The sequence below is a fragment of the Danio rerio genome, chromosome 25 (genome assembly GCF_049306965.1).
Source record: "Danio rerio strain Tuebingen ecotype United States chromosome 25, GRCz12tu, whole genome shotgun sequence".
NCBI lineage: Eukaryota > Metazoa > Chordata > Actinopteri > Cypriniformes > Danionidae > Danio > Danio rerio.
The window spans coordinates 3522501-3550000 of NC_133200.1; the positions used below are offsets into that span (position 1 = coordinate 3522501).

Consider the following 27500-nt stretch of genomic DNA (forward strand, 5'->3'; position numbering starts at 1 on the left):
GTACATGTTGTCAACTTACACTAACCCCAACCTAACAGTCTACTTGTAATCTAATGAGAATTCGTTGGCACTTAGATGCAGTCTAACCTCAACAAACGGACTATCAAAATAAAGTGTGACCTAATTCGAACTCACCTGTGGTCTTGTGTGGCGTTGAAGATGTTTTCATCCACTCTGGGCTGATTTTAAGTCTTAATTTTGCCCCAACTTTCTCTGTGTTTGAGCAAATGGAATGATTTTTGGTGGCAGATTTCATTTCAAGACATATTTTAAGAAAATGCTTCGTAATTTTTTAAATAACTCAACAATACACTGGCCAAATTGACTATTTTGTTGTGTTGGGGTCTGTTTTTGCCCTATTTGCTTCCATTATAATTACATTTTTGATTGCAAAGCTTTGACACCATATAGTCATGCATTTTTGATTGTTGTTGGGGTTTTTTTCTTTTGGGAAAAGCTAAAATTTCAACCTTAAAAAATGACATTTTTATATAAAAAAATGTGATTATAATGAAAGTCAATGGGGTAAAAACAGCCACCAACATAACCAAAGGGTAGTTGATTAGAACAATACACATTTTTAGGCATAATTCCAGAATGTGCATAAAAATAGGTGTATGGAAACACAGCTATTGATGACGTGGTGTTGATTTCCCGCTCTCTGTGCTCATGCTGAGTTAGGATATGAGCGGGAAGCTCCTCTTTGGGGGTGTCAGTGGCCGGTTTTGGCTGCTCTTCATCTCCAGCTGGTCTCTGATGGCCGTTTGTGTGCCAGACGCAGCGGGGTTGACGAACACCTCGCCCACTCGCCGTCACAGTCGCCCGCTGCTTTATTCCAGCGCTGAGGGGCGTCAGTCACACCTGAAGGTGATGCCCGGCTCAAACTGTGTATTCCTCTCAGCTTTACATCACAGGCTGATTAGTTGAAGGATTCTCCTCTTTGGGTGGATTTAATCATAAGCTGAATTGACGGCCAATCAGACGTTGTTCATGGAGCTGATTGGCCAATCAGATTCAGGGTTTCATGGCTCTGAGAATGTCTTTGTAGGTTTGAGTGTGATTTGAACTCCTGCTGGATCTCGAAAGCAAGACTCATCCCCAGGAATGACATTTTTGAGGAGTAATTTTAAACTTTTGAAAAATATTGAATTGTAAAAATAATGAATTGATAAAAAGACAAAAATGATTTAAAAATTCAGAGAGATTTACAGTGCATATGGAAAGTATTGATAACGCTGGACTTTTTCCACACTTATTTATGTTTCAGCCTTATTCCAAAATAGATTACATTCATTCATTTCTTCAACATTCTACACACAATCCCCCATAATGACAATGTGGAAAAAGAGTTTTTGAAATTGTTGAAAATTTATTAAAAATAAAAAAGCTGAAAAATCAGATGTACATCAATATTCACTGCATTTACAGTGAAAGCTCTAAACTGAGCTCAGGTACATTCTGTGTCCACTGATCATTCTTGAGATGTTCAGCAGCTTCACTGGAGTTCACCTGTGCTCAGTTCAGTTAAGTGGACATGATCTGAAAAGGCATACACCTGTCTGTATAAGGTCCTAGGGTTGACGGTGCATGTCAAAGCACAAACCAAGCATGAAGACAAAAGAACTGTCTGTAGACCTCCGAGACAGGATTGCCTCAAGGCACAAGGCTGGGGAAGGTTACAGAAACATTTCTGCTGCTCTGAAAGTTCCAATGAGCACAGCGGCCTCCATCATCCATAACTGGAAACCACCAGAACTCCTCCTAGAGCTGGCCGGCTATCTGAGTGATCGAGGGAGAAGGGCCTCAGTCAGGGAGGTGGTCAATAACCCGATGGTCACTCTGTCTGAGCTCCAGCGTTCTTCTGTGGAGAGGGGAGAACCTTACAGAAGGACAACCATCTGTGCAGCAATCCATCAGGCCTGTAGGGTGGCCTAACGGAAGACACTCCCCGCCTGGAATTGCCAAAAGGCATTCGAAGGACTCTCAGAGCATCAGAAACTAAATTCTCTGCTCTGATGAGACTAAAATTGAACTCTTTGGAGTGAATGCCAGGCGTTACGTTTGGAGAAAAGCAGGCAGCGCTCATCACCAGGCTAATAGCATCCCTACAGTGAAGCATGGTGGTGTTGGCATCATGCTGTGGGGATGTTCTTCAGCAGCAGGAACTGGAAGACTAGTCAGGATAGAGGGAAAGATGAATACAGCAATGTACAGAGACATCCTGAATGAAGACCTGCTTCAGAGTGCTCTTGACCTTAGACTGGGGCGATGGTTCACCATCCAGCAGGACAATGACCCAAACACATCGCCAAAATATCAATGGAGTGGCTTCACAACAACTCAATGAATGTCCTCGAGTGGCCCAGCCAGAGCCCAGACCTAAATCCTATTGAACATCTCTGGAGAGATCTGAAAATGGCTGTACACCGTCGCTTCCCATCCAACCTGATAGAATTGGAAAGGTACTGCAAAGAGGAATGGGCAAACATTCCCAAAGACAGGTGTGCCAAGCTTGTGGCATCATATTCAAAAAGACTCGAGACTGTAATTGCTGCTAAAGGTGCATCAACGAAGTGTTGAGCAAAGGCTGTGAATACTGATGTACATGTGACTTTACAGCTTTTTATTTTTAAAAGAATATGAAAAAAACTGCACATCGTCATTATGGGGGATTGTGTGTAGAATGTTGAGGAAATGAATGAATTTAATCCATTTTGGAATAAAGGCCCGTGCACACAGAGACGTTTTTTAGCTCGCGTTTTTCGTCGACGTTTAACGCCTTGTGACTAAATAATGGGCGTCAATGTGATCGTGCACACCAACACGCAAAACGCCAGGCGCAAAAGCGTCATTTTTAAAGAAACACTTCATGCTCGTTTTTTTGTTTTGACTCGCCGCATCAAAACCTTCTCCAGATCAGCACTTTTGTTCACGTGCACGGAGCTGCTGAAGTTACAGTAAACAGCACTTGGAGGCGCTCAAGCGCAAAACTGTCAATGCGAGCGCACATTGAAGAAGATGCCCAGAGGTGATATGAACGTGGAGCTGCTTATTGCTCTGAACAATAATCATTTCTTCATCATCGCTAGAGCTGGAGCTGCTGCCTGAACCGCCCATGCTTGTTCGAGTCACCAGTAACTTTAACAACAAGCGTTCGAACTTCCTCTTCTCCTCTTCTTCTGTGTTATAAGTGGGTGTCAGAAGCTTATAGTTGTGTAGCGCCATCTAACGTCAAGGAGTGATTTTGCATACTGCTTGACACCAGTGAAAATCACTTGGGTTTGACTACGGAAAAACGTCTCGTAAAACGCTGCCGATAAACGCCATCGAAGAGCGTGTAGGAGCCTTAAGGCTGTAACATAAATAAGTGTGGAAAAAGTGAAGCGCTATCAATACTTTCCGCATGCACTGTATAAAATATATTGAATGTCAAGTTAAGACTTTAAAATAAGTTTCCATTTATAAACATCAGTCTTCATATTTTAACATGAACTAACAAGAGAGAAATATTTAAACTGCATCTGTTAATCTTAGTTTATAAGTTAATGATTGGTGCATTTTTAAGGAAGGTGCTCATCATTAATATTAATGAATGCATTCGCTAACGTTAACAAATGATAGCTTAAGTGCCATCTACAACCTTCACATTACGCTGAGCTCTTCATCAGCACATACCGCTGCACATCACCACCAGACTCCTCTAATCTGCATGTGCGACAGAACGCAGGCGTGCTATTTTTATCCGCTGCAGATCAAGTCGTCAGTGTGTTTTAATTGCAGGGACAGATGTGAAAGTGTAAAGAAACGTTGATATGAATGTTAATGCTGTGCTTCCCCTCAGTGTTAGTAGCGTGTCCCGGCTGCATGTTGAGCCCGCCATCTCCTGCTCTGTCTCATAGTAAATTTGCCGTTTGGTTTTGTCATTGTAGTTGTCTTTTTATTTTCGTTTACGTCAATTTATTTTCTGTTCTTTTTCTTTCTTCCTTGTTCTTTTGTTTTTTCCTCGCCCTCCCCGATCTCTATCTTCCATTTCCCCCCCCCTTGTGACCCCTTTGTTGCACACTCACTCTTGAAGACGTTGCCCTTCCTTCTACTGTCCCTTCATTGACCGCTGCCACTACTGACCATGTAGCGTCCAGTGGGTCCGAGCGCAGCGGCCCGACTCCCTCCGCCCCGCGGGATGTGGTGGCGTCTCTGGTGTCCACTCGATTCATCAAGCTGACCTGGAGACTTCCCGCCGAGCCGCACGGAGAAAACATCACCTACTCTGTGTTCTACAGTCTGGACGGCACTAACAGGTTTGATCAAGATCTGGCTAACACATGAAGTACACATGAGATCGAAACTAAGCGTATTGATTTTGGTAGCTCACACGGTGAACAATTCATCTGTGCATGTCATGAGAGTTTAACACTAACATTGACATCTGAAAATGCACTTCCTGTTTGTTTTCAGTTAAACTGGCAGATTAGGTCTGTCTGAGGTATTGGGTGTGGCTTACGTATTAAACCACACCCCCTGCAGCTGTCAGTTTTGACAACAAACAGAAATGGTGAGGAGGAGGAGTCTGTTATGTTGTAATGACTCTACACAGACACTTTTGTCAGATGTTTCTGAATTAAACACCTACTTTACTACATCCAATCAGCTCGCAGTAGAAAAAGCAAGCCACGCCCACTGTTTTCTCATTTAATGTAGGAACTGTATCACAATATGGAAATAAACAAACAGTTGCAGCTTTCGATTCATGTGGACTTTAAAGGGATAGTTCACCAAAAAATGAACGTTTACTTCCTCATTTGGTTCCAAACCTTTGAATTTCTTCTGTTGAACACAAAAGAAGATAGAATATTAAAAGAAGATATTTTGAAGAATGTTGGAAAACTAGCCATCGACTTTCATAGTAGGAAAAAGAAATACTTTAGTTGTCAATAGTTGCAGGTTTCCAGCTTTCTTTAAATTATCTTCTTTTATGTGTAACCATTCTTTTGTTTCGAATCTGTTAAACCCAAAAGAAGATATTTAGAAAAATGTTGGAAACCGGTAGCCATTGACTTGTATATTATTTGTTATTCCTACTATGGAAGTCAATGGTGACAGGTTCTCTGCTTTCTTTAAAATATCTTCCTTTATATGTAACCCTTCTCTTGTTTCAAATCTGTTAAACCCAAAAGAAGATATTTAGAAAAAAAAATTGTTACCGTTGACTTCTATACTATTTGTTATTCTGACTATGGAAGTCAATAGTAACAGGTTTCCAGCTTTCTTCAAAATATCTTCTTTTGTGTTTAACCCTTTTCTCTTGTTTCAAATCTGTTAAACTCAAAAGAAGATGGTTAGAAAAATGTTGGTAACCAGTGACTTCTATACTATTTGTTATTCCTACTATGGAAGTCAATAGTGACACTTTCTTAAATTATCTTCTTTTGTGTTTAATCTTTCTCTTGTTTCAAATCTGTTAAACCCAAAAGAAGATGTTTAGAAAAAAGTTGGAAGCCGGTAACCATTGACCTCTATACTATTTGTTATTCTGACTATGGAAGTCAATGGTGACAGGTTTCCAGCTTTCTTCAAAATATCTTCTTTTATGTTTAACCCTTTTCTTGTTTTAAATCTGTTAAACCCAAACGAAGATGCTTAAAAAAGTTTTGCAAACCATTTACTTTTAAAGCATTTGTTATTCCATCAGTGGAAATCAATGGTTACAGGTGTTCAGCTTTCTTCAAAATATCTTCTTTTATGTGTAACCCTTCTCTTGTTTCAAATCTGTTAAACCCAAAAGAAGATGTTTAGAAAAATGTTGGAAGCCGGTAACCATTGACTTCTATACTATTTGTTCTGTTCTGTACTATGGAAGTCAATGGTGACAGGTTTCCAGCTTTCTTCAAAATATCTTCTTTTATGTTTAACCCTTTTCTTGTTTTAAATCTGTTAAACCCAAACGAAGATGCTTAAAAAAGTTTTGCAAACCATTTACTTTTAAAGCATTTGTTATTCCATCAGTGGAAATCAATGGTTACAGGTGTTTAGCTTTCTTCAAAATATCTTCTTTTATGTGTAACCCTTCTCTTGTTTCAAATCTGTTAAACCCAAAAGAAGATGTTTAGAAAAATGTTGGAAGCCGGTAACCATTGACTTCTATACTATTTGTTCTGTTCTGTACTATGGAAGTCAATGGTGACAGGTTTCCAGCTTTCTTCAAAATATCTTCTTTTATGTTAAACCCTTTTCTTGTTTTAAATCTGTTAAAACCCAAAAGAAGATGCTTAAAGTTTGCAAACCATTTACTTTTATAGCATTTGCTATTCCAGCTATGGAAATCAATGGTTACAGGTGTTCAGCTTTCTTCAAAATATCTTCTTCTGTGTTAAACGCTGCCTTTATGCCTTTAATATGAATAAGATTGGCTTATAACAGCTGTCTTTAAGTGTCATTCACTCATTTTGCATGCGAAGATGACATTGTCTTATGACATAACTGTCATGAGGCCATTATATTTGTGTCATAAATGTTTTTTAAATCTTTTTTTTTCAGTGGAACAAACTTAATTTGTCATAAATTAATTTATCATGTGCTTGACTAGCAATGCTTCATCATTTAGTCATCTGGTGTTATTTTAGTCTGACGTTAGTGTTGTTTTGTCTGCAGGGAGCGTGTGGAGAACACCAGCGCTCCAGGAGAGATGCAGGTCACCATCCAGAACCTCATTCCTGACACCAAATACAGCTTTCGGGTGGTCGCATCCAACGCCAACGGCCCGGGCGAGAGCTCTGCCCCGCTGACAGTGGCCACCCAGCTAGAGGGTAAACACACACACACACACACACACACACACACACACACACACACACACACACATACACATACATTGAGGTTTTAACACAGCAGCCTGCTTGTTCACCTGACGAGCTGGATCAGACGATCTCTCTGTATTTTCAGTTTTTCGTCTGGCTTAAAAACACTCTGTGCACAAGGTTTAATTGTCGTCCAATCAGAAGTTATTCTTGGACTTGGTTGGCCGATTCAGTGTTTTATGGTTTTGAGAATGTCGTTGTATGTTTGATTGTTAATGGAATTAGAAGGTATAAAGGAGGTACAGTATAAATAAATAAATAAACAAATAAATAGTTATCGCTGATTATTAATTTGATGTATTTTTGTTTTTATTAATTCAGTTTATTATTATTTTTTAAAGAATATTCAGATTGATATTGAAAAAATATTAAAATGTATTAAATTGAATTAATAAAAACAAAAAAATATATAAAATTAATAATTAGAGAACTATTTTTTATCTTTTAAATCCAATTCAAATAATGTTAAATCAGATTTTGCTGCATTATTTTATTTGTATGTCATATTTAAGGATAAATTTGGATGTAAATCGGATGGTTTTGTAGTGAAGGTCATGTCATATTATATCAAATAATCTCTAGCTTGACAACTCATTCAGTAAGTTTCTATCTTGTGTGTTCAATATATTTAGAGACATTTATTTATATTCATACATTCATTTATTTTCCTTCAGCTTAGTCCCTTTATTTATCAGGGCTTGCCACAGCAGAATGGACCACCAACTTATCCAGCATATATTTTACACAAGATGCCCTTCCAGTTGAAACACAGTTCTAAGAAACATCCACACACACTCATTCCCACACACACTCGCACACTACAGCCAATTTAGTTCATCAACTCCCCTATAGTGCATGTGTTGTGGAGGAAACCGGAGCACCCTAAGGAAGCCCACGCCAACACGGGAAGAAACTTGCAAACTCCACACAGAAATGCCAACTGGCCCAGCCGAGGCTCGAACCAGCGACCTTCTTGCTGTGAGGTGACAGTGCTAACCACTGAGCCACCGTGCCTGTTTATTTCTGTTAAATATCCAATTCAAGTTATTGCTAATACAAGTATAATGTGTTGTTTTAATGTGACGATATATTAAACTTTAGCTCAACAACATGAACAATAACATTCTGTCATATACTGTACAGCTGAGGACAAAATGATTCGCCCTCCTGTGATTTATTTATTTATTTATTTATTTTTTATTTTTTTTTGCCTTTTCAAATATTTCCCAAATGATGTTTGACAAATTAAGGAAATTTTCACAGTATGTCTGATAATATTTTTTCTTCTGGAGAAAGTCTTATTTGTTTTATTTCGGCTAGAATTAAAGCAGTTATGAATTTTTTGAAAGCCATTTTAAGGTCAATATTATTATCCTCCTTAAGCTATATTAGTTTTGGATTGTCTGCAGAACAAACCACTGTTATACAATAACTTGCCTAATTACCCTAACTTTACTCTAATTAACCTAGTTAAGCCTTTAAATGTCACTTTAAGCTGAATATACTAGTGTCTTAAAGAATATCTAGTCTAATATTATTTACTGTCATCATGGCAAATATAAAATACATCAGTTATTAGAGATGAGTTATTAAAACTATTATGATTAGAAATGTGCTGAAGAAATCTGCTCTCTGTTAAACAGAAACTGGAGGAAATAAACAGGCTAGAGAATTATTCTGACTTCAACTTTATATATACACATAAAAAATAGTTTTACTGCATCACTCACACACACACACACACACACACACACACACACACACTCACACATGTCTGCCAGCTCTGAGGTTCCTCGTTCTCCAGCGGCCGCTTGTTTTCTGTCCGGCTGCAGGAGTGTAAACATGCGGATCTGTCAGGAAGGTTTTGCTGGACACAGGCGACTAGTATTAAGGAGACGAGAGCTCAGGTCTGGTCAGAGCTGTCAGGAAAGAGGCTTCTGTGAGCGGATCTCAGGAGAAGCCAGTGGAAACTAGCGCCGCACGATATTGGGAAAAACTCACATTGCAATATTTGATCAATCTGAATGTAAATAGGATGGTTTGTGGTAGTAGAGTTCAAACCAAATAACAAGCAATGAATGCTGTTTGGTTTTTCTGAGAGTCTAACAATATTCAGGTGCACAAATTCAATCATACTCTCAGAAATAAAGGTGCGTGAGCTGTCACTGGGATGGTACCTCTTCAAAAGCTACACGTTTGTACTTAATATATATATAAAAAATATATATTAAGTGCCTACAAATTTTAAGAGTAACACTTCTATACTTTTTGGGTACTAATATGTACCCTTGAGGTATTGTTTTTGGGCCTTTTAGGTACAAATTTGTATCTTTTGAATAGGTACTACCCAAGTGTGCCGCAAGCCTACGTTTGAGTGAAGGTTTCGGCCGTTAGATCGCCCCCTGGGGGCTGGCTGCAGTACAAGTCATAAAGCCCGCCTCCTCCGTGTTAATGAAGGAGACTTGAGCCCAAATAAAAAAAATTATTACACTTGCAATAAACTGTCCCGAAAGATAGTTCTGGTGGATTAAGGCACTGGTTATTGTGCTGAAATAGGTGCAGATCCTCATTTTTGTAAACAGTTTGTTTTTAGCAGTAATTTAATGCTGGGCGTGTCATCGTGATTGACAGCTGTGATTGACAGTTTCTCAAAGCAGCGCGTCTGAGCTTCGGCAGGAGACTGAAATGTTACTATTCGATTTCTGTGTTATTTTACCATAACAAAATGAGTTCAGCAGTAAACTACAGTTTCTGACATACATGATCCTGGTGGAACACTGTTTATTCGCTAAGTTCAGGGCTTTTTTCGGGCTTTATTAGTTTGCTGATACACGCCTAGCCACCCAGATAGCAAAACACAGTTCCGGCTAGATTCTCGCCTGCCGGAGACTTATCTCTTAGAGCTCAGACTGACTAATGTTACCTCTGCTGGACCTACTCCGGATGCCTGGACTCACTAACCAATTCCAGCCCGAGTCAATCGAGCCAGATGCGGCGGCCGAGCGAGCCGGCGCTGCCGCATGCGAGCCGGAATCAGCCCGCGACGCCGCGAGTAAGTTATGCGCTGCGGCCTGGAGCTGGCGCGATTGAATATATAAAACCCTCATATTTGTTAACGTTATTACATCCATTTGTGTTGATATGACAGCAAACGCATGCTGAGAAGTTCGGGGGGCGTGGTTGATTTTACATAAAGCGTTTGGTTGGAAGCTCGACTCTGCTCATTTTCGAGGCTCCTCCTCTGGCTCCATCACAGTCCTTCTGCGCATGTCAAGGCTCCAATTTCAGCTGTCTTTTGCGACAGTTTGTGCCCGTCAAGCAGGCGTTTTGCCCTCAAGGCGTTCAATGGGAAAAAGGGCTGTCACGTCGTCCATATTTTTTACAGTCATTGGTACTACCCCAGTGACAGCTCTCGTACCTTTATTTCTGAGAGTGTGTAAGAATACAGGTACAAATTAAGCTGTTACATTGCTTTCCAAACATTTTACTGTTTATAATTTAATTATAAGTGTAAATGCTTCCCAAAATATATATAATAATTAAGTATTTTGTGTGTATTTTATTCATGGCAACTCATCCAATTAAAACCTCGAGTCAGATCTTGTTTTAGAGACTCTGATATACAGTATCTGACTGAGCTCTTTATTTTCATGACAGTTTTATTATTTGATTTCCCTCTACAACATCCTCAACCCGTCTCTGATAAAGTTTGGGCTGTTAGTCTGCAGTTGAACTTAATCAAAACCTCTAAAATCAAAGGTCTTAGTCTTCCTGCTCTTCTCCTTTGACTTTACACGGACCAAACAAATGAAAGCAGTACAGTTTTCCAGGTCTTTCTAGGTCACAGCTCCTCCTTTTTCTTTACATCCCACTCATGGACCACAATGCATTTCACTCGTCAGAAGTGTGGATTTATCCTCAGCGGGATTTAGACGCCGCGATTCGCCGGAGCAGTCTTCTTTTAGCATGTGATATTGTCATTATTTAAAGTATCCAGCTGCGGTGGGTTGAAACGTGTCGTCTTTTGTCACTACGAGCTGTTGAAGTTTGCCAAAGCAGAAAAAAATCTAGTGTCAAACAAAAGAATAAAGAGTCTTCAAGTAGAACTGTAAGCAGTGGAAGAGACTGGAGAAATTACTTCAGTGGTCCCTTTGTGTTTCAAACACACACTTAAAGCTGACACACACACACACACACACTCGCTTGTGCACTCACTTCTTCATTCTCAAACTTTATGAAACATTAACTTCAGGGTGTTTTTTGTGCGAGTGTGTGTGTGTGTGTGTGTGTGTGTGTGTGTGTGTGTGTGTGTGTGTGTGTTCAGATTTGTACGAGTGACTGTAGGCTTCTGATGCTGTCAAATAGTCTTGTTGCGATTTAATAGCTGTAGTCTTTTTTTACAGTGTACACTACCTGACAAATAATAGATAATTATAATTAATAATTGTTACGGTCCCGACCAGTCTAGGGTTGGCGGAAACAATAACAAAAGTATGAATAAGTAAGTGAATTCAACTTTTAAATACTCATTTTAGGGGTTTACCCTTCTCTTGTCCCAGCTCACAATAATCACAACAAGTTTATCCAGAAATAACAAGGTTAATTTTTGTATTTCTTTATTTTTTTATTGGGGTTTAACAAGACAATACATTAAAGTATACAATACAGCATAGGAAAAATTACAGATTGTCTTATTTTTCCTATTTTACCACTATAAATAAAATTAATTAAATATATGAATTATTAACAAACAAATGAAATAAATGATTAATAATAAATGTAAAAATTTAATAAAAATTTAAAGAAATTCTTAAAAAAAAAAAAAAGATAATTATAATAAATGACAAGGTTTATTATTTAGACAACAAAAGCTCTCAGAAGCATCTCTTCAGAAGGGGATCCAGGCCAAAATAATAAACAAAAAGACAGCTAACTTGCAGGGAAATCATCCTAAATTACCTGCTCGATTAAAAGGGCACCTCAAATAAAATGACAACAAACTTCCCTTTCTCCCTCGCTGCCACAAACCAGGAGAAAACGTTTTAAAAGTAAATGGCGATTCCCAACCTACAGCTTTAATTTAAATCCAAAAATAATATATAGTTATAATACGTGAAAAAGCACACAGGCTCGGATCTAACGCCGAGCAGTATAGAAAACATTTAAATTGTGAGCTAGCGCAATCAGTCAGTCACACCACTAATTCAGCAAACAATCTGGGGCAGGAGATAGGAGACGCTCGGAGCAACAGCAGCGGCTACGGAAATTTGCGACCTGGGGTCCGTTCTTCGTACCTTGCTTAAATGATCCAAGATGATTTGGCAGATTCTGGATCTGTTCATCTTGATAGCTGATCTCTGGCTAAGTTGGTTCCTCGAACAAGTTCGTGAATCAGGTTAAAATGTCTGGATGAGCTGATCTGAGATCGCTTCGTGTGTTGTGAAGAACAGATCTATCCATGTTCGAAATCATGATCAGCAATGCAACGATTGGCTGATAGCGTAATGACATCATCTGATTAATATTCAATTATCCATGTGAGCAAAATGACATTAAAATTCGTAGTAAACGGTTTGTTAAATATATGACATGCAATAACTTTACACCTTGTTGTGGGCTGCATGCTCGGCCCTTACATGTGTCAAGAGCAATTGATTTAGTTTTACAGTTAGAGCGGATTTTCCTTATTAGAGTAGAATTATAGTATTATTGTAGCCGGTTTTTTAATCGGTGTAAAGAATAACTAGATGTTTACAAAAGAGTTTTGACATTGGTAAAGGCGTCTGCAACTTTTGTGAAGCATCAAATCACCGTCATATTAACTATCAAAACATGTTCATGACTGCATAAATGTATTATTGCTTTTAAAAGTCACATATTGTGTCTATTATCATACACAAATTGTACTAAAGCGATCTAAAAAGTTCATATCAATAAGTTTTCTCTTTGCACCACCAGGTGGCAGTCTTTGTACTTTCATTTCGGTATAGTTTTATACGTTTTATTAATATATATATATATATATATATATATATATATATATATATATATATATATATATATATACATATATATGTGTATATATATATATATATATATATATTTATTTATTTATATATATATATATATATATATATATATATTTATTTTTATTTTTTTACTTTATATATATATATATATATATATATATATATATATATATATATATATATATATAAATAATTTATTTAGATATATATATATATATATATATATATTAATAAAACGTTTAAAACTATACCGAAATGAAGGTACAAAGACTGCCACCTGGTGGTGCAAAGAGAAAACTTATTGATATATGTGTGTGTGTGTGTGTGTGTGTGTGTGTGTGTGTGTGTGTGTGTGTGTGTGTGTGTGTGTGTGTGTGTGTATATAAAGTAAAAAAAATATTTACTATTTTCCCAAGTGTATATAACTACTACTGTATAAAAGTATCAGAATTCTGCACATACTATCAGTATTATCTTTGCTTGATATGACCCGATCTAATCCTGTTTATATGACATGAGCCTGCTCCCGACCAGGTTTGAGCTACCAGAACTGTTGCTATGACCACAACTCTCAGATCAGTTTTGAAGAACGAAACGATCCTGGATCGTGTCAAATCGTCAATAACCAAATCCAGCTAACTGAGTAATCCAGGTACAAAGAACGGACCCTCTCCTCCAGCTTATATAGGCTCCCATTCAACACAGCTGGACCGCAATCAAGTGCAGCTCTGGAGAGAGAGAGACCTGCGCATGCTCCACAGTGCGCAACACAACATCAGTTCCAGATGCATAAACAAAATACAAATCTGTATATATATTTATATATATATATATAAATAATATTTCTATATATAAAATAAATGAACAAATAAGTATTTCGTTCTGTAACGTAACAATAATATTAATAATAATAAAGAATTATTCATTGTATATTGAAGGGATCACGATGTCAACATTGTGCATGTTCATTATTTAATATTGCCATATGTGTAGGTGACTGTATGTTGTCTTGTCCCTCAGTTCAGGTCCCGGGTCCGGCTCCCAATCTGCAGGTTGTGTCTGTGGGCTCGTCCACCGTCTCCCTGAGCTGGGAGAGACCAATCACTGGAAACGGGGAGATCCAGACCTACAAACTCTTCTATATCGAAAAGGGACAGGAGTCTGAGCAGGTCAGGATGGATGTGCGCTGAAAACAATACAGACGTTTGTGCTTTGGTACAAATATAGTTTAGATTTAGTTAGAAATGTGTATTATTGGTTGAGCTTATCAACACAGCACCATCCAGATTTGCATATCTGTGCATATTCAGTATTCAGCAACTTGGTCTGTTCTGATTGGGGAGAGCAGTACTCATTACTCTTACCAGAAAACTGCCGGTAATTTTCCGGAAAGGTCTGTATGTGTGACTTATGGTTTCTAAATATTAATATTTAGTAGATGATGCAGCACATCAACTGTATATCAAAGTACCTAAACACATTTTGTAGAAGTTCTTGAAATGTTCTAGTCAAAGTGCAGTTACAGGGGATGTAATCTCTAGTGTATTTCCTGCAGGACGTGGACGTCTCGGGTCTGTCCTACACCATGACGAGCCTCAAGAAGTTCACCGAGTACAGTTTTAGGGTGGTGGCGTATAATAAACACGGCCCCGGCGTCTCCACTGAAGACGTGACTGTCCGAACACTGTCTGATGGTGAGTTTCATCACTTCTGATGATTAAAGCAGGCACCATCCACCTTTACACTTCAGTTTACTGAAGAAAAACATATGCTAATTATATTTATATATTGCATAAAACATTTGCGGATAAAGCTGCATCTCCATTCAGTGAGGCAGAGAGGATAGAATCAGCACTTCCTGATGAACTGGAGCAAATATGAGACTGTTAATGTAGTGTAGTGTGTTAGGAGACGCCACTGTGGTGTTTATTCTTCTCTAATGAATGAGTTGAGTTTCCGAAGACGAAACACTATGAACACAATGCGGTGCTATTATAGGGGTGAGACGCTCTTTGTAAGCACAGACAGATGCTCAAGACAGTTCTGGAGGGAATAATAGTAGAAGAAGAATAATACTGAACCACTGTGATGACAGACTTTAGCTGAGGGGTTTTAGAAATGAGCAAAGCAACATATCAGATGATTTACAATGTGCTGGAAATTAGGGTTGGGCCGATAGACGATGCCATCGCCGATGGCCAATAGACAACACGATGCTGAGCCGGCATCGCTGATCCTCCGCCCCCGTCGCAAACCTGCTCGCGAAAAATACACACTTAGGCCCTGTTTACACAAATATGTCTTAGTGTTAAAATGGCATTTTAGAACGAAAATGATCCACATCCACACCGTGTTTTACCTAGCATTTCTGAACAGCCCTCCGTCCGCTGAAAACGCACATCACGTGACCACACACACACACACACACACAGTGGTGCTCACTGCAGAGTAGGGTTGTAACAATATACCGGTATGATGGTTTACCACGATTTGAACGTGCACGATTATCATACCATGAACAATTGCATATCAACGGTTTTAACCCTTAAAGACAGAGACAGCCGCCCGCGGCTAAAAATAAGTATTGCTCTTAAATGTTTAATAACTTTTGATCCGCTGATCCGATTCATACAATTCAAAGATTGACATAAAGAAGAGAATCTCAGCTTTCCAGTGGTGTATCACATAACATTCGCGGACTTTCAGAGGCTCCGGAATCAGTGCGGTTACGTCATCAAAATTTGACAACGCTGATTTGACAAAGAAACGCTCGTCACTGTGTCTCCGGACAAACCAGACATGATACATTGATGCATTGTCCCTCCTCCATGCCCAGATTGGTTCAAACTCGCTATATCACAACCAATAAGCATAGGTTTCGCTTTTGTTTGTGGACCAAACAATGAGCATTTTGAACAACACAGAATGAGAGATAGGCATACATTTCTGCGCGGCTAAATAAAACGCAAAAAAAAAGTTTTGCATGAAATAATTCTCATACTAAGTACTTTTGCATGCACAGCATCACAGAAACATGACAAAACAGTGACACAGCAAAGACGAACTGCTGCTCTTGCTGTTTTCAAAAGACACAAATGAAGGTGCAGCTGTTTGTCTGCATTGCAGACAACCATATCCAAATCCATATCCACAGACAACCATATCCATGCTGGCAAATAAAACCTAAGGATGTTCCATATTGAATCTAGTTTCGTTATGTAACTATTTATAGTATAGTAAATATTTATATCTATTTTTTTACTGAGGATTTGCACCATGTTTATTTGGACTTTATTTGGACTTTGACACATTATTTATTATTTTCTTATTTTTATTTGTTCATTGTAAGTAGTGTTGTTTATAATAACTAAAAATATATTATTTGGAAAAAGTCAAATTTGCTTCACTGTTCTATTATTTTGTAACATTTGTAACATACCGTATACCGCGAAACCGTCAAACCGTGGTATTGTTTTAGACGATTATCATACCGTAAAAAATTCATACCGTTACAACCCTACTGCAGAGTGACACAAATATACACACAGCCACGCGCTTCTCTCTCAGAGCTCCAGAAACAGAGAGCAGTGCACGTCTTTATCAAGGTTGTACCGCTGGATCGCGTCTCACTATAGTTGTTAAACGTGATATTCAGACATCCCAAGTCTATCGGAAGTTCCGGGAGTCGTTATGCATTTGCGGGACCAATGATGGCCGCAAATGTGTGATAATTTCCTGGAAATTGCGCGTCTCCCTCCCGGTCCTCAAATAAGTCACGCACCCTTATCACCCCTGGATCCCTCCTCGCTCTTCATACATGTCGCGCGCACTCTATCAATGGCCCTCCATACGATGCCAAATTGGTAGACATCGCCCAACCCTACGGGAAATGCTGCAAAAGTCCATTAATGCATCCCTGAAACACACATTTTATCATCACATCATCTGTTTTAACCATAGACTGTAAAATATATGGACGTAGTATCCATGACGTCACCCATAGGTTTCTAAAGAGCGCAAAAGAAGCCACATGTAGGCGTGGCCAACCGTCGCCATTTTGTTTGCGCGTCATCACACCCACGGCGGGATACCAAACAAGGGCAAATAGGCGGAGAATGAGCGGAGCTACAGACACCTGCTGGCATTTAGCTTGGACCTGGTTCAGACACACTTTACTTTAGGAGGAACGCTAAAAACTTTATCACCTGCGACTCGTTTGTGTTCTGACCACTTGTGCTTGGTTGTACACTATATCAATGAAGTGTTTAGACTTTTAAAAACACTGCTGTAATACACTGAGCAAAAAGAAAAACGCAAATTACTTCCAAACACTTCAGATATAGTCTGTGTTAGTTACTGTAAGACTATTGATGAACTCCAGCATAACACTGTATGACAACGCTTCAGATGACTGTTCTAGAGCCCACAGCTAATCAATCTGTCAGATTCTGGAGTGCATTACAGCTCTAAATATAAATATAAACGATAAATGATCCTAAATAAAACAAATACATGTATAGAGATGGTATATAAGTATATAACTTTACTCACATGGGAAACGGAGGCCACGTTAATGGTTTGTGAGCACAATTAAGTGCACTCAGCATGCCATGCCATCTAATAATTGTAAAAGTCCAAAAGGAAACTGTGTAAAGCCACATAAAACAACACAGAAATACGATAAATATGCCGAGTTCAGTGGCTAATCTGCAGGATTCAGCTGAGGTGACGTGACGTGACGGCGACCAGTGAGACCTAGCTGTCACTCAAGTGGCCACGCCCTTAATTATGCGAACTTAATATAATATAATTAACCCCCCTCACAGTTGTCATGAAGGGTAATATTAGCTGTATTAACCAAAATCTTTTTTTGTACCAGACTGTAAACACCTTTTTTTCTGCTGTAGAGTTGGCCATTCTAACAGTGGGCTCAATTAAAATTTGCTCTGTTTTGGAGCCAGGAGCGGCCAGGACTAGCGGAATTTCGGATGAATTGCAGTTTTAGTTACTTCCGTATTGGCTTCCCGAGGGAGAGCGGGAGGTTGCCGCTTGGTTTAACCTAAATCACATCACACATACTGATGAACATGCTGGAATTTATTCAGTATATGTGTTCCCATCATAGTTTACGGGCATTTTTTATTATCAGATAAAAAGTTTATCCTCCTTTGTCGCACAAATAAGTTTCTTTTTTTCCCAATTTTATTTTAAATTACATTATATCATTGTATATTGTATATAGTATATTGTACGAACATAAGTAGACATTTTTTTTATTTAACCAAAAGCAAACAAAGGAAAAAAAAAAAGCGCAACTTCAGAAAGATAAAGTTATAAGACTAAATTAATAAATAAAAAATAAAATTAGGAAAAATAGAAGGTAGATGCACCAGAAAAGCTCCCCAAATTTTTTCAAGGGTCCTTGGGGATCCTCTGACACTGAACAGGATTTCCTCAGGGGTGAATAAGTTTGTTGATCCAGTGTTTTGTAGATGAACAGTCAGATGATTTCCAGTTCATTTAAATGCATTATTTCCCAGCCATTGCAGCCTGAAGTTTTCAGGATTTTTTTATGATGAGATGTATCTGGTAGTTCAGTGTCCCCTTATATCCAGATTTTAAGATCATAACTGAGCTGGATGTCTGTAATGTAAATCAGTTTATGTATGTACACTACCTGACGAAAGTCTTGTCGTGGATCTCAGTTGGAAGAGCACAGATAATAACTTGACTTCTAGTTGATCATTTGGAAAAGTGGCAGAAGGTGGATTTTTCCCATGAATCATCTGTTGAGCTGCCTCCCAATCATCACAGATACTGCAGAAGACCTACTGGAACCCACATGGAGCCATGATTCTCACAGAAATCAGTCAAGTGTGGTGAAGGAAAAATCATGGTTTGGGGTTACATTCAGTATGGTGGTGTGAGAGAGATCTGCTGAGTGGATGATCAACATCAACAGCCTGAGGTATCAAGACATTTGTGCTGCCCATTACATTACAAACCACAGGAGAGGGCAGATTCTCCAGCAGGATAGCGCTCCTTCTCATACTTCAGCCTCCACATCAAAGCTCCTGATAGCAAAGAAGGCCAAGGTGCTCCAGGATTGGCCAGCCCAGTTACCAGACATGAACATTATTGAGCATGTCTGGGGTAAGATGAAGGAGGAGGCATTGAAGATGAATCCAAAGAGTCTTGATGATCTGGGAGTCCTGCAGGAAGGCTTTCTTCGCCATTCCAGATGACTTTATTAATCAGTGATGTGAGTCAGTGCAGAGATGTATGGATGCAGTCCTCCAAGATCATGATGGAGTCAGACACAATATTCATTCTGTCTCCACTGCAGCAGGACTTTATATTCTATACTGGACATTATTTCTGTTCAGTGACAAGACTTTAGTCTAAGCAAAGTCAGACCTTACTGTCCTGATTAAATCATTTAAAATCAAGGCATGATTATATTTTATTGTGCTCAAATAAGCATAATCTAGAGGCCTTTACTTTTCATATAAGCCACTTCTAATACCAAATGATCAACCACAAGTCAAGTTATTTGTTTGGCCACAAGACTTTTGTCAGGTAGTATATATTTTTAAAATCTATGAACATATTAATGTTTCCATTTCCGTGTTTTTTTTTTCTTTCTTTTTTTTGCCGTACTCCTAAATTCAGATAAATAAATGTGGATGGACACACACTGTAGCTATCGTCACTGTGATTCTCTCACTTTTCCCTTCTTGTTCTTCAGATATCATCTCCGCTTAGATGAAGATGAACATTGACGCAGATTTAAGAGTTAGTTGTTCTTAGTATTCATGAGTGTGTTGTTTTGGTGTCGGCGTCTCATCCGAACACTGAGGTGTGTAAGTGACGTGCTAACATGATCGCTTCACTTCAGACTTCACACTAAACAATTAACATGCAGGAAGCAGAAGCCCTCAGGAACGCTGTTGGGTTTATACTTTACTCGACTGTGAAACCACACGCTAAACTACTCTCTCTGTTTTCTCTGCTCTACACAACAAAATATACACGTTTAGTCTATCCGGTTCATACTAATTGAGCTTTTAGAGCACATCTACAGGTCTTCAGAAGAGAGAGGCTGTGAAAAATATAACAGCAATGCCAGAAATTGCAACCTGATGGATGAATTGTATTTTTTCTCAGAGTCGTAAAACAATTCTCAAAATAAAAATACTGTATATCTTTGCAAATGAGCAGTTCTAGTCTTCTTAAATGAGTATTTTCTTCAGCCTCACATGTTTAAGTGCTGTTATTTTATATTAAATGCATTGAAAATAACCTTTCCTTTGCCATAAAAGGGAAATTAATGAAGCTACACGCAGGAGTCTGAGAAAAAGCTCAATTTAAAAGAGATTTTCAGATGACACTGAGGTTTTTGCAGTTAAACTCATCTATATGCATCAGTATACATCTCTGTCTCTTTCTAATTTCTCTCTATATGTTTTCTGGGAAGACGGAGAGTGTGTGACAGCTGCTGGTGTAATCCACGCACGCAAGAAACACACGAGTGTAAACAATATAATCAAGTGTTTTAGTACCGCCGGCTCATAAACAACGGCTGCTACTGTCTCTAGTGTTCATTTCAACAAACAGGAGAATAGAAAGATGCAAATACACAGCAGAGTGTGTGTGTGTGATGAAGCTGTGTGTTTTGTGTGTGTTTCAGTGCCGAGCGCAGCCCCGCAGAACCTGACTCTGGACGTCCTCAACTCCACGGTGAGATCTGCTTTTATTAAAAGTGTCTTCTGCTTATTAGTGTGTTTAGTAATGATGTGGTTCTTGGAGTCTGATCACAGCAACCTTCATCTGCTCTCAGGGCCGGAGTGGGACTCCTTTTTAGCTCTGGAGTTTCAAGCCTTAGACCGGCCCACCTTAATCGACGACTGACTATATTAAAATAACGTTATTTCCAATTCAGCTTCTAATGACACTAACACGTCTATTTCAGGGACACAGCTGCTTTAGAACTTCAAATGTTTTGCATCAATTTGAGAACAATAATTCTTTATAGATGTCCGGTGCTTTGTAACGGTCGTCACACACACACATACACACACAAAAAAATGTACGCATACATAAGTAACCCAAACAGTATTATATATCAACACTAAAAATGAAAAGAAAAAAACTTATCCTGATAAGGATCGAACTCGGATCGGCGGCGTGATAACGCAACGTGCTGTTATGCTGTGTTCACACCAGACGCGGAACGCGCCGGTAAATCGTGCTATTCGCGCGTAAATAGCCGTGTGAACATTTGAGTTTACTCGCTTCATACGCGCGTCAAACACCGCTTCATTCGCGTGTCAAATTCACTTCAGAACAGACGCGGATTCGCGTGATGGGCAGGGCTTCTGTCTGCCCGAAGACTCTAGCTTCATAGCTAAATGGCTAACATGGAATTTATGAAGAAAATAACAGTGTTTATGTGCTTTATGAAGACTGAAAAACAGCATTGATATGTTTAGGGTCGTGTCTGAGTCCACTACATTCCTTCAGAGGTGCCTCCAGCTCTGTGAGCTCATAAACTCCTCCAGAAACTGAACCTGGATGACGGAGGCTTTCAGCGGTTCTTCTGACTGAGCCCAGCCGAGTTTGATGAACTGTTGTCGGTGAAGGCTGGAGGATTTCCCTCGGAACACCGAAAACAGGTTCTACGTCACAATCATGCCCCCACAAGAGCAAGCTTCTGATTGGTTAACGCGGCGCGAATGTACGCTGAAGTTCAGATTTTCAAAATCGAGAGATTTGCGCAAAACGCTTGTTAAGCACGTCAAACGCGCAAAAAGCTCAATTCACCCCGCGCCATTCGCGCAATTTGCGTCATTCGCGCCGTGCCATTCGCGCGTTTCGCGCCGCAGGATGTCTATACGCGCGTTTGCATAGACTTAACATGAAAATCACTCGCGATTGACGCGCGTGCCGCGTCTGGTGTGAACGCAGCATCAGGGTTAGATTTCTAATGAAGTTATGTCAGATTTATTAATGTAGTGAATCAGCTGATTTTTTTTATTGAGCTGTTGTAATATTCATTAATATTAATTAATATTCACTTAGTTGCCGCTGTTTGGGGTGGAATGATAACTTAGTCACATCATCATTAACCTGCGGGCTGCATTTTGCTCACGGGGCTGCGAGAAAATAAATAAAAAGAGCAGGGCTGCGGCAAAATAATGAATAAACATACAGTAGTGTGGCTATGGTCAGATTAATAAATAAATGAAAAAAGTGCAACTGCTGAGAGTGCAAGAAGCTAGGAACACTGACCCTCGTGGCCAAAAAATGGACCGGCCCACTGGGAATACTCTCGGTGCTCCCGATTAGCCAATCCGGGCCTGTCTGCTCTACAGTGGGAGAATTACTACAGCATGAAAGAGGAATAATAATCAAGCAAAATAAGGTTTTTGATGTGTAGTTAATACTTAATCATTTAAAAAGTTTTATTTCGTATTAGTTTTTTTTAAATATATATATTTTTTTACAAAAAAAATCGATTTTTAAAAAAAATTTTTTTTATACAATTAAGCTTTTTTAATGCCATCTGACTTTTTTCCAAAACTTTTAAATGTATTGCTTAAAGGAAACCTCATCTTCGGAATTGAAGCCTGTTATTTATGACTGAGTAAATAAGTAATTTTACTCTATTTTTTTGTTTTGTTTTAAAATCCTTTTTATGTTATTCACCTTGTATGAGTTTAAATCTTTTTTAATCCCTTTGGGGCAGTTCATTCTGACATGGTAATGCTTCACAAATAACAAGATTAACACACTTAATAAACACCAACACTTAATCAAGTAAATAATCGAGTAAATAAATCGAAGTAATCATCAAGTAAATAAACGAAAACTGAAGAAGAAAATAAAATAAATAAATAGTAATAATAAATAATTTAAATTAATAATAAATAACAATAATCCATTGATTAACTACATTTATTATGTAACCAAATTGCTTCAGGCACAAAAGAAAATTTGGGGCATCTAGAGGGGCATCCACTCAAAATCTTTGTTCAATACCAGTCGATACTGACATTTTGAAAATGTCCATTTCCCGCTAACATTTGAGCGCGTTCTTAAACAGCGCTGATTTGCCATAGTGTTCACATGCTCAACAGAAATGACTGTGATTGGCCGTGAAGGTCATCAGTTCACCGAACTCACCGCTGTTTACTGAATGTAACCACAGATACTGGGATACTGGAGCGTTTTAAAGCCGCGTCGATCAGCTGGTTTGTTTGTAAGCTGACATACGAGCGATCGCTGATGAATCGTGGCTTTAAAGCGCTCTAGTGTCCCTGTATCTGTGCTTACACTTAGTAAACATTGGTGAGTTCGGTGAACTGATGACCTTCACGGCCAATCACAGTCATTTCTGTTGAGCATGTGAACACTATGGCAAATCAGCGCTGTTTAAGAACACTGCTTAGATGTTAGTGGGAAATGGAAGTTTTTAAAATGTCAGTATCGTTTGGTACTGAGTTCCAGTATGGTGGCAGCACTAATTCCTCCTGTTATTTTATGTGCCATCCTCAACACCTGCTGTTCATAATAGGATTCAATACTTCACAGGGTATTACCATAGCACAGGTAATACCATATACATGCTCTTTGAATCCTTTATACTTCATATATATTTTTAAATGCTTATTTTTTTAGAGCAAGACTTGAACAAAAAAATGAGGTAATGTGCATAACTGTCAAGGAAATAGTCAAACATTTTTTCTTCTAACTTAACTTTAAGAACTATATAGTAAATATAGAATAAATTGTGCTTTGTTGTCATAAAAATAATGAGCAGAATCTAAAGCAGCAGTCTTAATAGTTCCCAAAGTAAACGGCTGAGTTCCTTACACATCAGGAGTCGCCACAGTGGAATGAACTGCTAACTATTCCAGCATATGTTTTAAACACCTATACACTCTCACATTCACACACACACTACAGCCAATTTAGTTTATTTAAATTACCCTACAGCGCATGTGTTTGGACTGTGGGGGAAACCGGAGCACCTGGAGGAAACCCACACCAACACGGGGAGAACATGCAAACTCCACACAGAAACGCCAACTGACTCAGCTGGAACCAGCGAGCTTCTTGCTGTGAGGCGACAGTGCTAACCGCTTGGCCACTGTGCCACCCATACTAATGCTATGTGTAATATATTTTTATTTATTTATATTTATTTTTAATACTTAATATTTATTTACTTTTATTTATTATTTATAATGCTTGTATGTAAAATATGACAAGTTCCTGACAGTTCTTGATAGTTTTATTTTGGCAAAAGCTTTAGCTAGCACAGTACATTGCTGTATCAAGTTCCTTCAAGTCTGTTTAGAGCAGTAATAACTGATTAATCTCTACCAGAAGAAGAAGTGGTGAAGTATTTCCGAGAGTTTTTCCGAGCTGTAACGTCATCTGTGTCTTCATAAAGCACTCTGGGAGTTTTTTCCTCCTTCATTATTGCGTGGCCTGAAGGCTGTGCTGTCGTTCTCACATCAGCTCATCGCACTTCTCTGGCTCAGGTGCATCTGAAGAGGTTTCTAGAATAATCCCGGCAGCGGCTCAATTACGAAGCGCTCATGTCTGTGTTGAAGCGGCTCACCGTGTGTCCTGTTTTGTGCCCCAGAGCATCATGGTCCGCTGGCAGCCTCCTCCTGCTGGTAGCCTGAACGGAGAGCTGACGGGGTATAAACTGCGCTACCGTAAAGGCCTGAGGAGAGCAGATGCGGTGGAGATCTCCACCATGCAGATCTTCCAGCTCATCGACGGTATATTAAACACACACTACACTTTAAGCTGGATTTTTCAGCAGGGACCATAGAGCTCCAGATGTTTCTTATGACTTGCCATAGATATATACACTAGATATCGCATAGGGACCCTGCATGCGTCAATAGCGCCGCCACATTGGTACAGTGCTCCCAGGACAAATGTCATTCAACCGCACTAGTCAAGACAGTGTTATTACGTGAAGATGCAGGACTTTAGCGCTGTCTACGGGTGTAGTAACGAGCAATCAAAGAAAACAAAGCACAAAGCCAGAACATTTCATAGGTAATATTAAGTTTTTTCTGTTTTTGTATGAACTTTTGTGCTAATCAGGTAACGTTATTGATGATAACAGTCACTTACTGCATTCACCATACGGCAAAGCAGCTCCAACTCGCACTAAACACTCGGCTTATGCTAGTTTTGTTGAATAAAATCAGCAAACAATGCAAAAGAAATATGACAACGAGATGCTGCGCTGCCAGAAACTTGCATTATTGTCGGCTAACGTTAGTGAAAGAGTCGTTCGGGGGATTCATTCACAAATAAATCGCTCCCTCCGTCAGTATGAGAAGTGAAAGCAGGAGAGGAGCTGTGTTTCAGGACATGATTAGATCAAATTTAACAGGGAGGGTGAATAGTACATTTCTGTACACACAAACACAAGCTTTTTGTCAGGAATGCCCGTGCGGTCACTGATCCATCAATGTAGAAAAGTGATGTACAATTATAATTTTCGTAATTAGAAAAAAAAATTACATATGTGTATATGTGTATATCTCTGGCTTTGGATGGCCACAGTCCTCCACTGTACCTTGGGCCCGCATTCATTTCAAAGGAGCGCTACCCTGTAGCAAGATGGCGGCGCTATTGACGCATTCAGTCCAATAGACAACAATAGGCCAGGCAACATCTAATGTATATATCTATGATGACTTGCTATACGATATTAGTGTGCATTTTTGTTTATTTTTAATTTCATCTATCAGAGGTGCGTGTTTGTGAAACAATATAATTGTATATAATAATAATATAAAATATAATATAAAAAATATATATATATTTATTTATATATATATATATATATATATATATATATATATATATATATATATATATATATATATATATATATACATACACACACACACACACACACAAAAAAAATATATATATATAATATATAATTTTAAAATATTTATATATATATTTTTAAATTTTTATATATATATAAATATATTTTAAAAATATATATTTATTTATATATATATATATATATATATATATATATATATATATATATATATATATATATATATATATATATAATATATAATTTAAAAATATATTTATATATGTATATAAATAAATAAATAAATATATAAATATATATATATATATATATATATATATATATATATATATATATATATATATATATATATATATATAAAGGGTGGAGCCGAACCCGAATACGGTATTCGGAAAGGCACGAATAGCGTGTTTTTACGAATACTTATTTCGAACAAATACTTGAAAAATTATTTGTATTCGGGAGCAAGAAAAACATTACATCAACGGGGTGGAGTAACTACTTCTTTACAGAAGAACCTCATCATTTCTTTGTGCAAATTATATTGTTTTACAAACACGCATTTAAAACAAATCCAATATTTGTTTTGATAAAAACATGCACCCGCTTTCCATAATAACTTAAATATATGTAAATGCCACATATAGAGCTTATGTTTCTTTCACAAATATTATTGAGAATATGACATATCCTATTCTGAAGCAAATCATTTACAAAAGCTAACATGAATTCTAATATCACTAAGCTAGAGTCACCGGGCAGACAGAAGCTCCTGCCCATCACGCGAATCCACGTCTGTTCTGAAGCGGATTTGACGCGCGAATGAAGCGAGTAACCTCAAATGTTCACGCGGCTATTTACGCGCGAATATCTTGATTTATCCGCGCGTTCAGCGTCTGGTGTGAACGCAGCATTTAAATGACAGAAAAAAAAGATCTTGACTTTTTAACCAAAACAACCTAGAAGTGGGTCAAAACCCTTAACATTTTCCTCAGGAAATCTTAAAGTGTAGTTGAACTATGTGTACACTTATGTAACACACAAACAGCATTGTCAGTTTACTGACATTAGTATTGCTGGTGTGTTTCAGGTCTGGAGAGAGGGAAGGTGTATACAGTCAGAGTGTCTGCAACCACAGTCAACGGCACCGGACCGGCCACTGAGTGGAGCGCAGCTGAGACCTTTGAGAGCGACCTGGACGGTAAACACACACATTTCAGCCAGAACTGACATTTCTGGGCTTTTGTTTACAACTACACTCAATGCATGCCTCTACTGCCATCTTAACAGTGATTTATTTGATTAACAGAACATGAATAAGCTAAACATAGCTGAACATAAAGAGTTGAGAAAGAAACTGTGGGTAAAATTGGAACACTAATTGGAACTGCGCAGCTTATAAACAGAATCATGGATATCAAGATATGTATGCCTTAATATAATCTAAATCAGGGATTCTCAACCTTTTTCACTTCGGGGCCCACCTCCTTCTCTGACAGTTTTTTGAAGGCCCACCTGTCTGACATTTTTTCTTAAACTGATTGTCTAGAGAAAAGAGAAAACGCATATTTTAAACCTTTATTTATTAGCAAAACATTTTTATATATATTAAACGTTTTATATATATATATATATATATATATATATATATATATATATATATATATATATATATATATTAGGGCTGCACGATACATCGTTTCAGCATTGAAATCGCGATGTGCGCAA

At 38.3% G+C, this 27500-nt stretch overlaps 1 protein-coding gene across 15 annotated transcripts in view; it reads left to right on the plus strand.

The window, feature by feature from the left end:
* neo1b (neogenin 1b) overlaps positions 1–27500 on the plus strand; it is a 248121-nt gene that overhangs the window by 181722 nt on the left and 38899 nt on the right. For 11 of the 15 annotated variants that reach the window (XM_017354197.4, XM_009297706.4, XM_073942502.1 and 8 more), the window contains exons 8-14: positions 4076–4298; positions 6649–6803; positions 13904–14052; positions 14439–14577; positions 20574–20623; positions 24537–24678; positions 26863–26973. In XM_017354197.4, the coding sequence (XP_017209686.1) occupies positions 4076–4298; positions 6649–6803; positions 13904–14052; positions 14439–14577; positions 20574–20623; positions 24537–24678; positions 26863–26973 (969 nt within the window). The remainder of the gene's footprint in view (positions 1–4075; positions 4299–6648; positions 6804–13903; positions 14053–14438; positions 14578–20573; positions 20624–24536; positions 24679–26862; positions 26974–27500) is intronic. The other 4 variants (XM_073942500.1, XM_017354196.3, XM_073942504.1 and 1 more) reach the window with 1 other exon arrangement.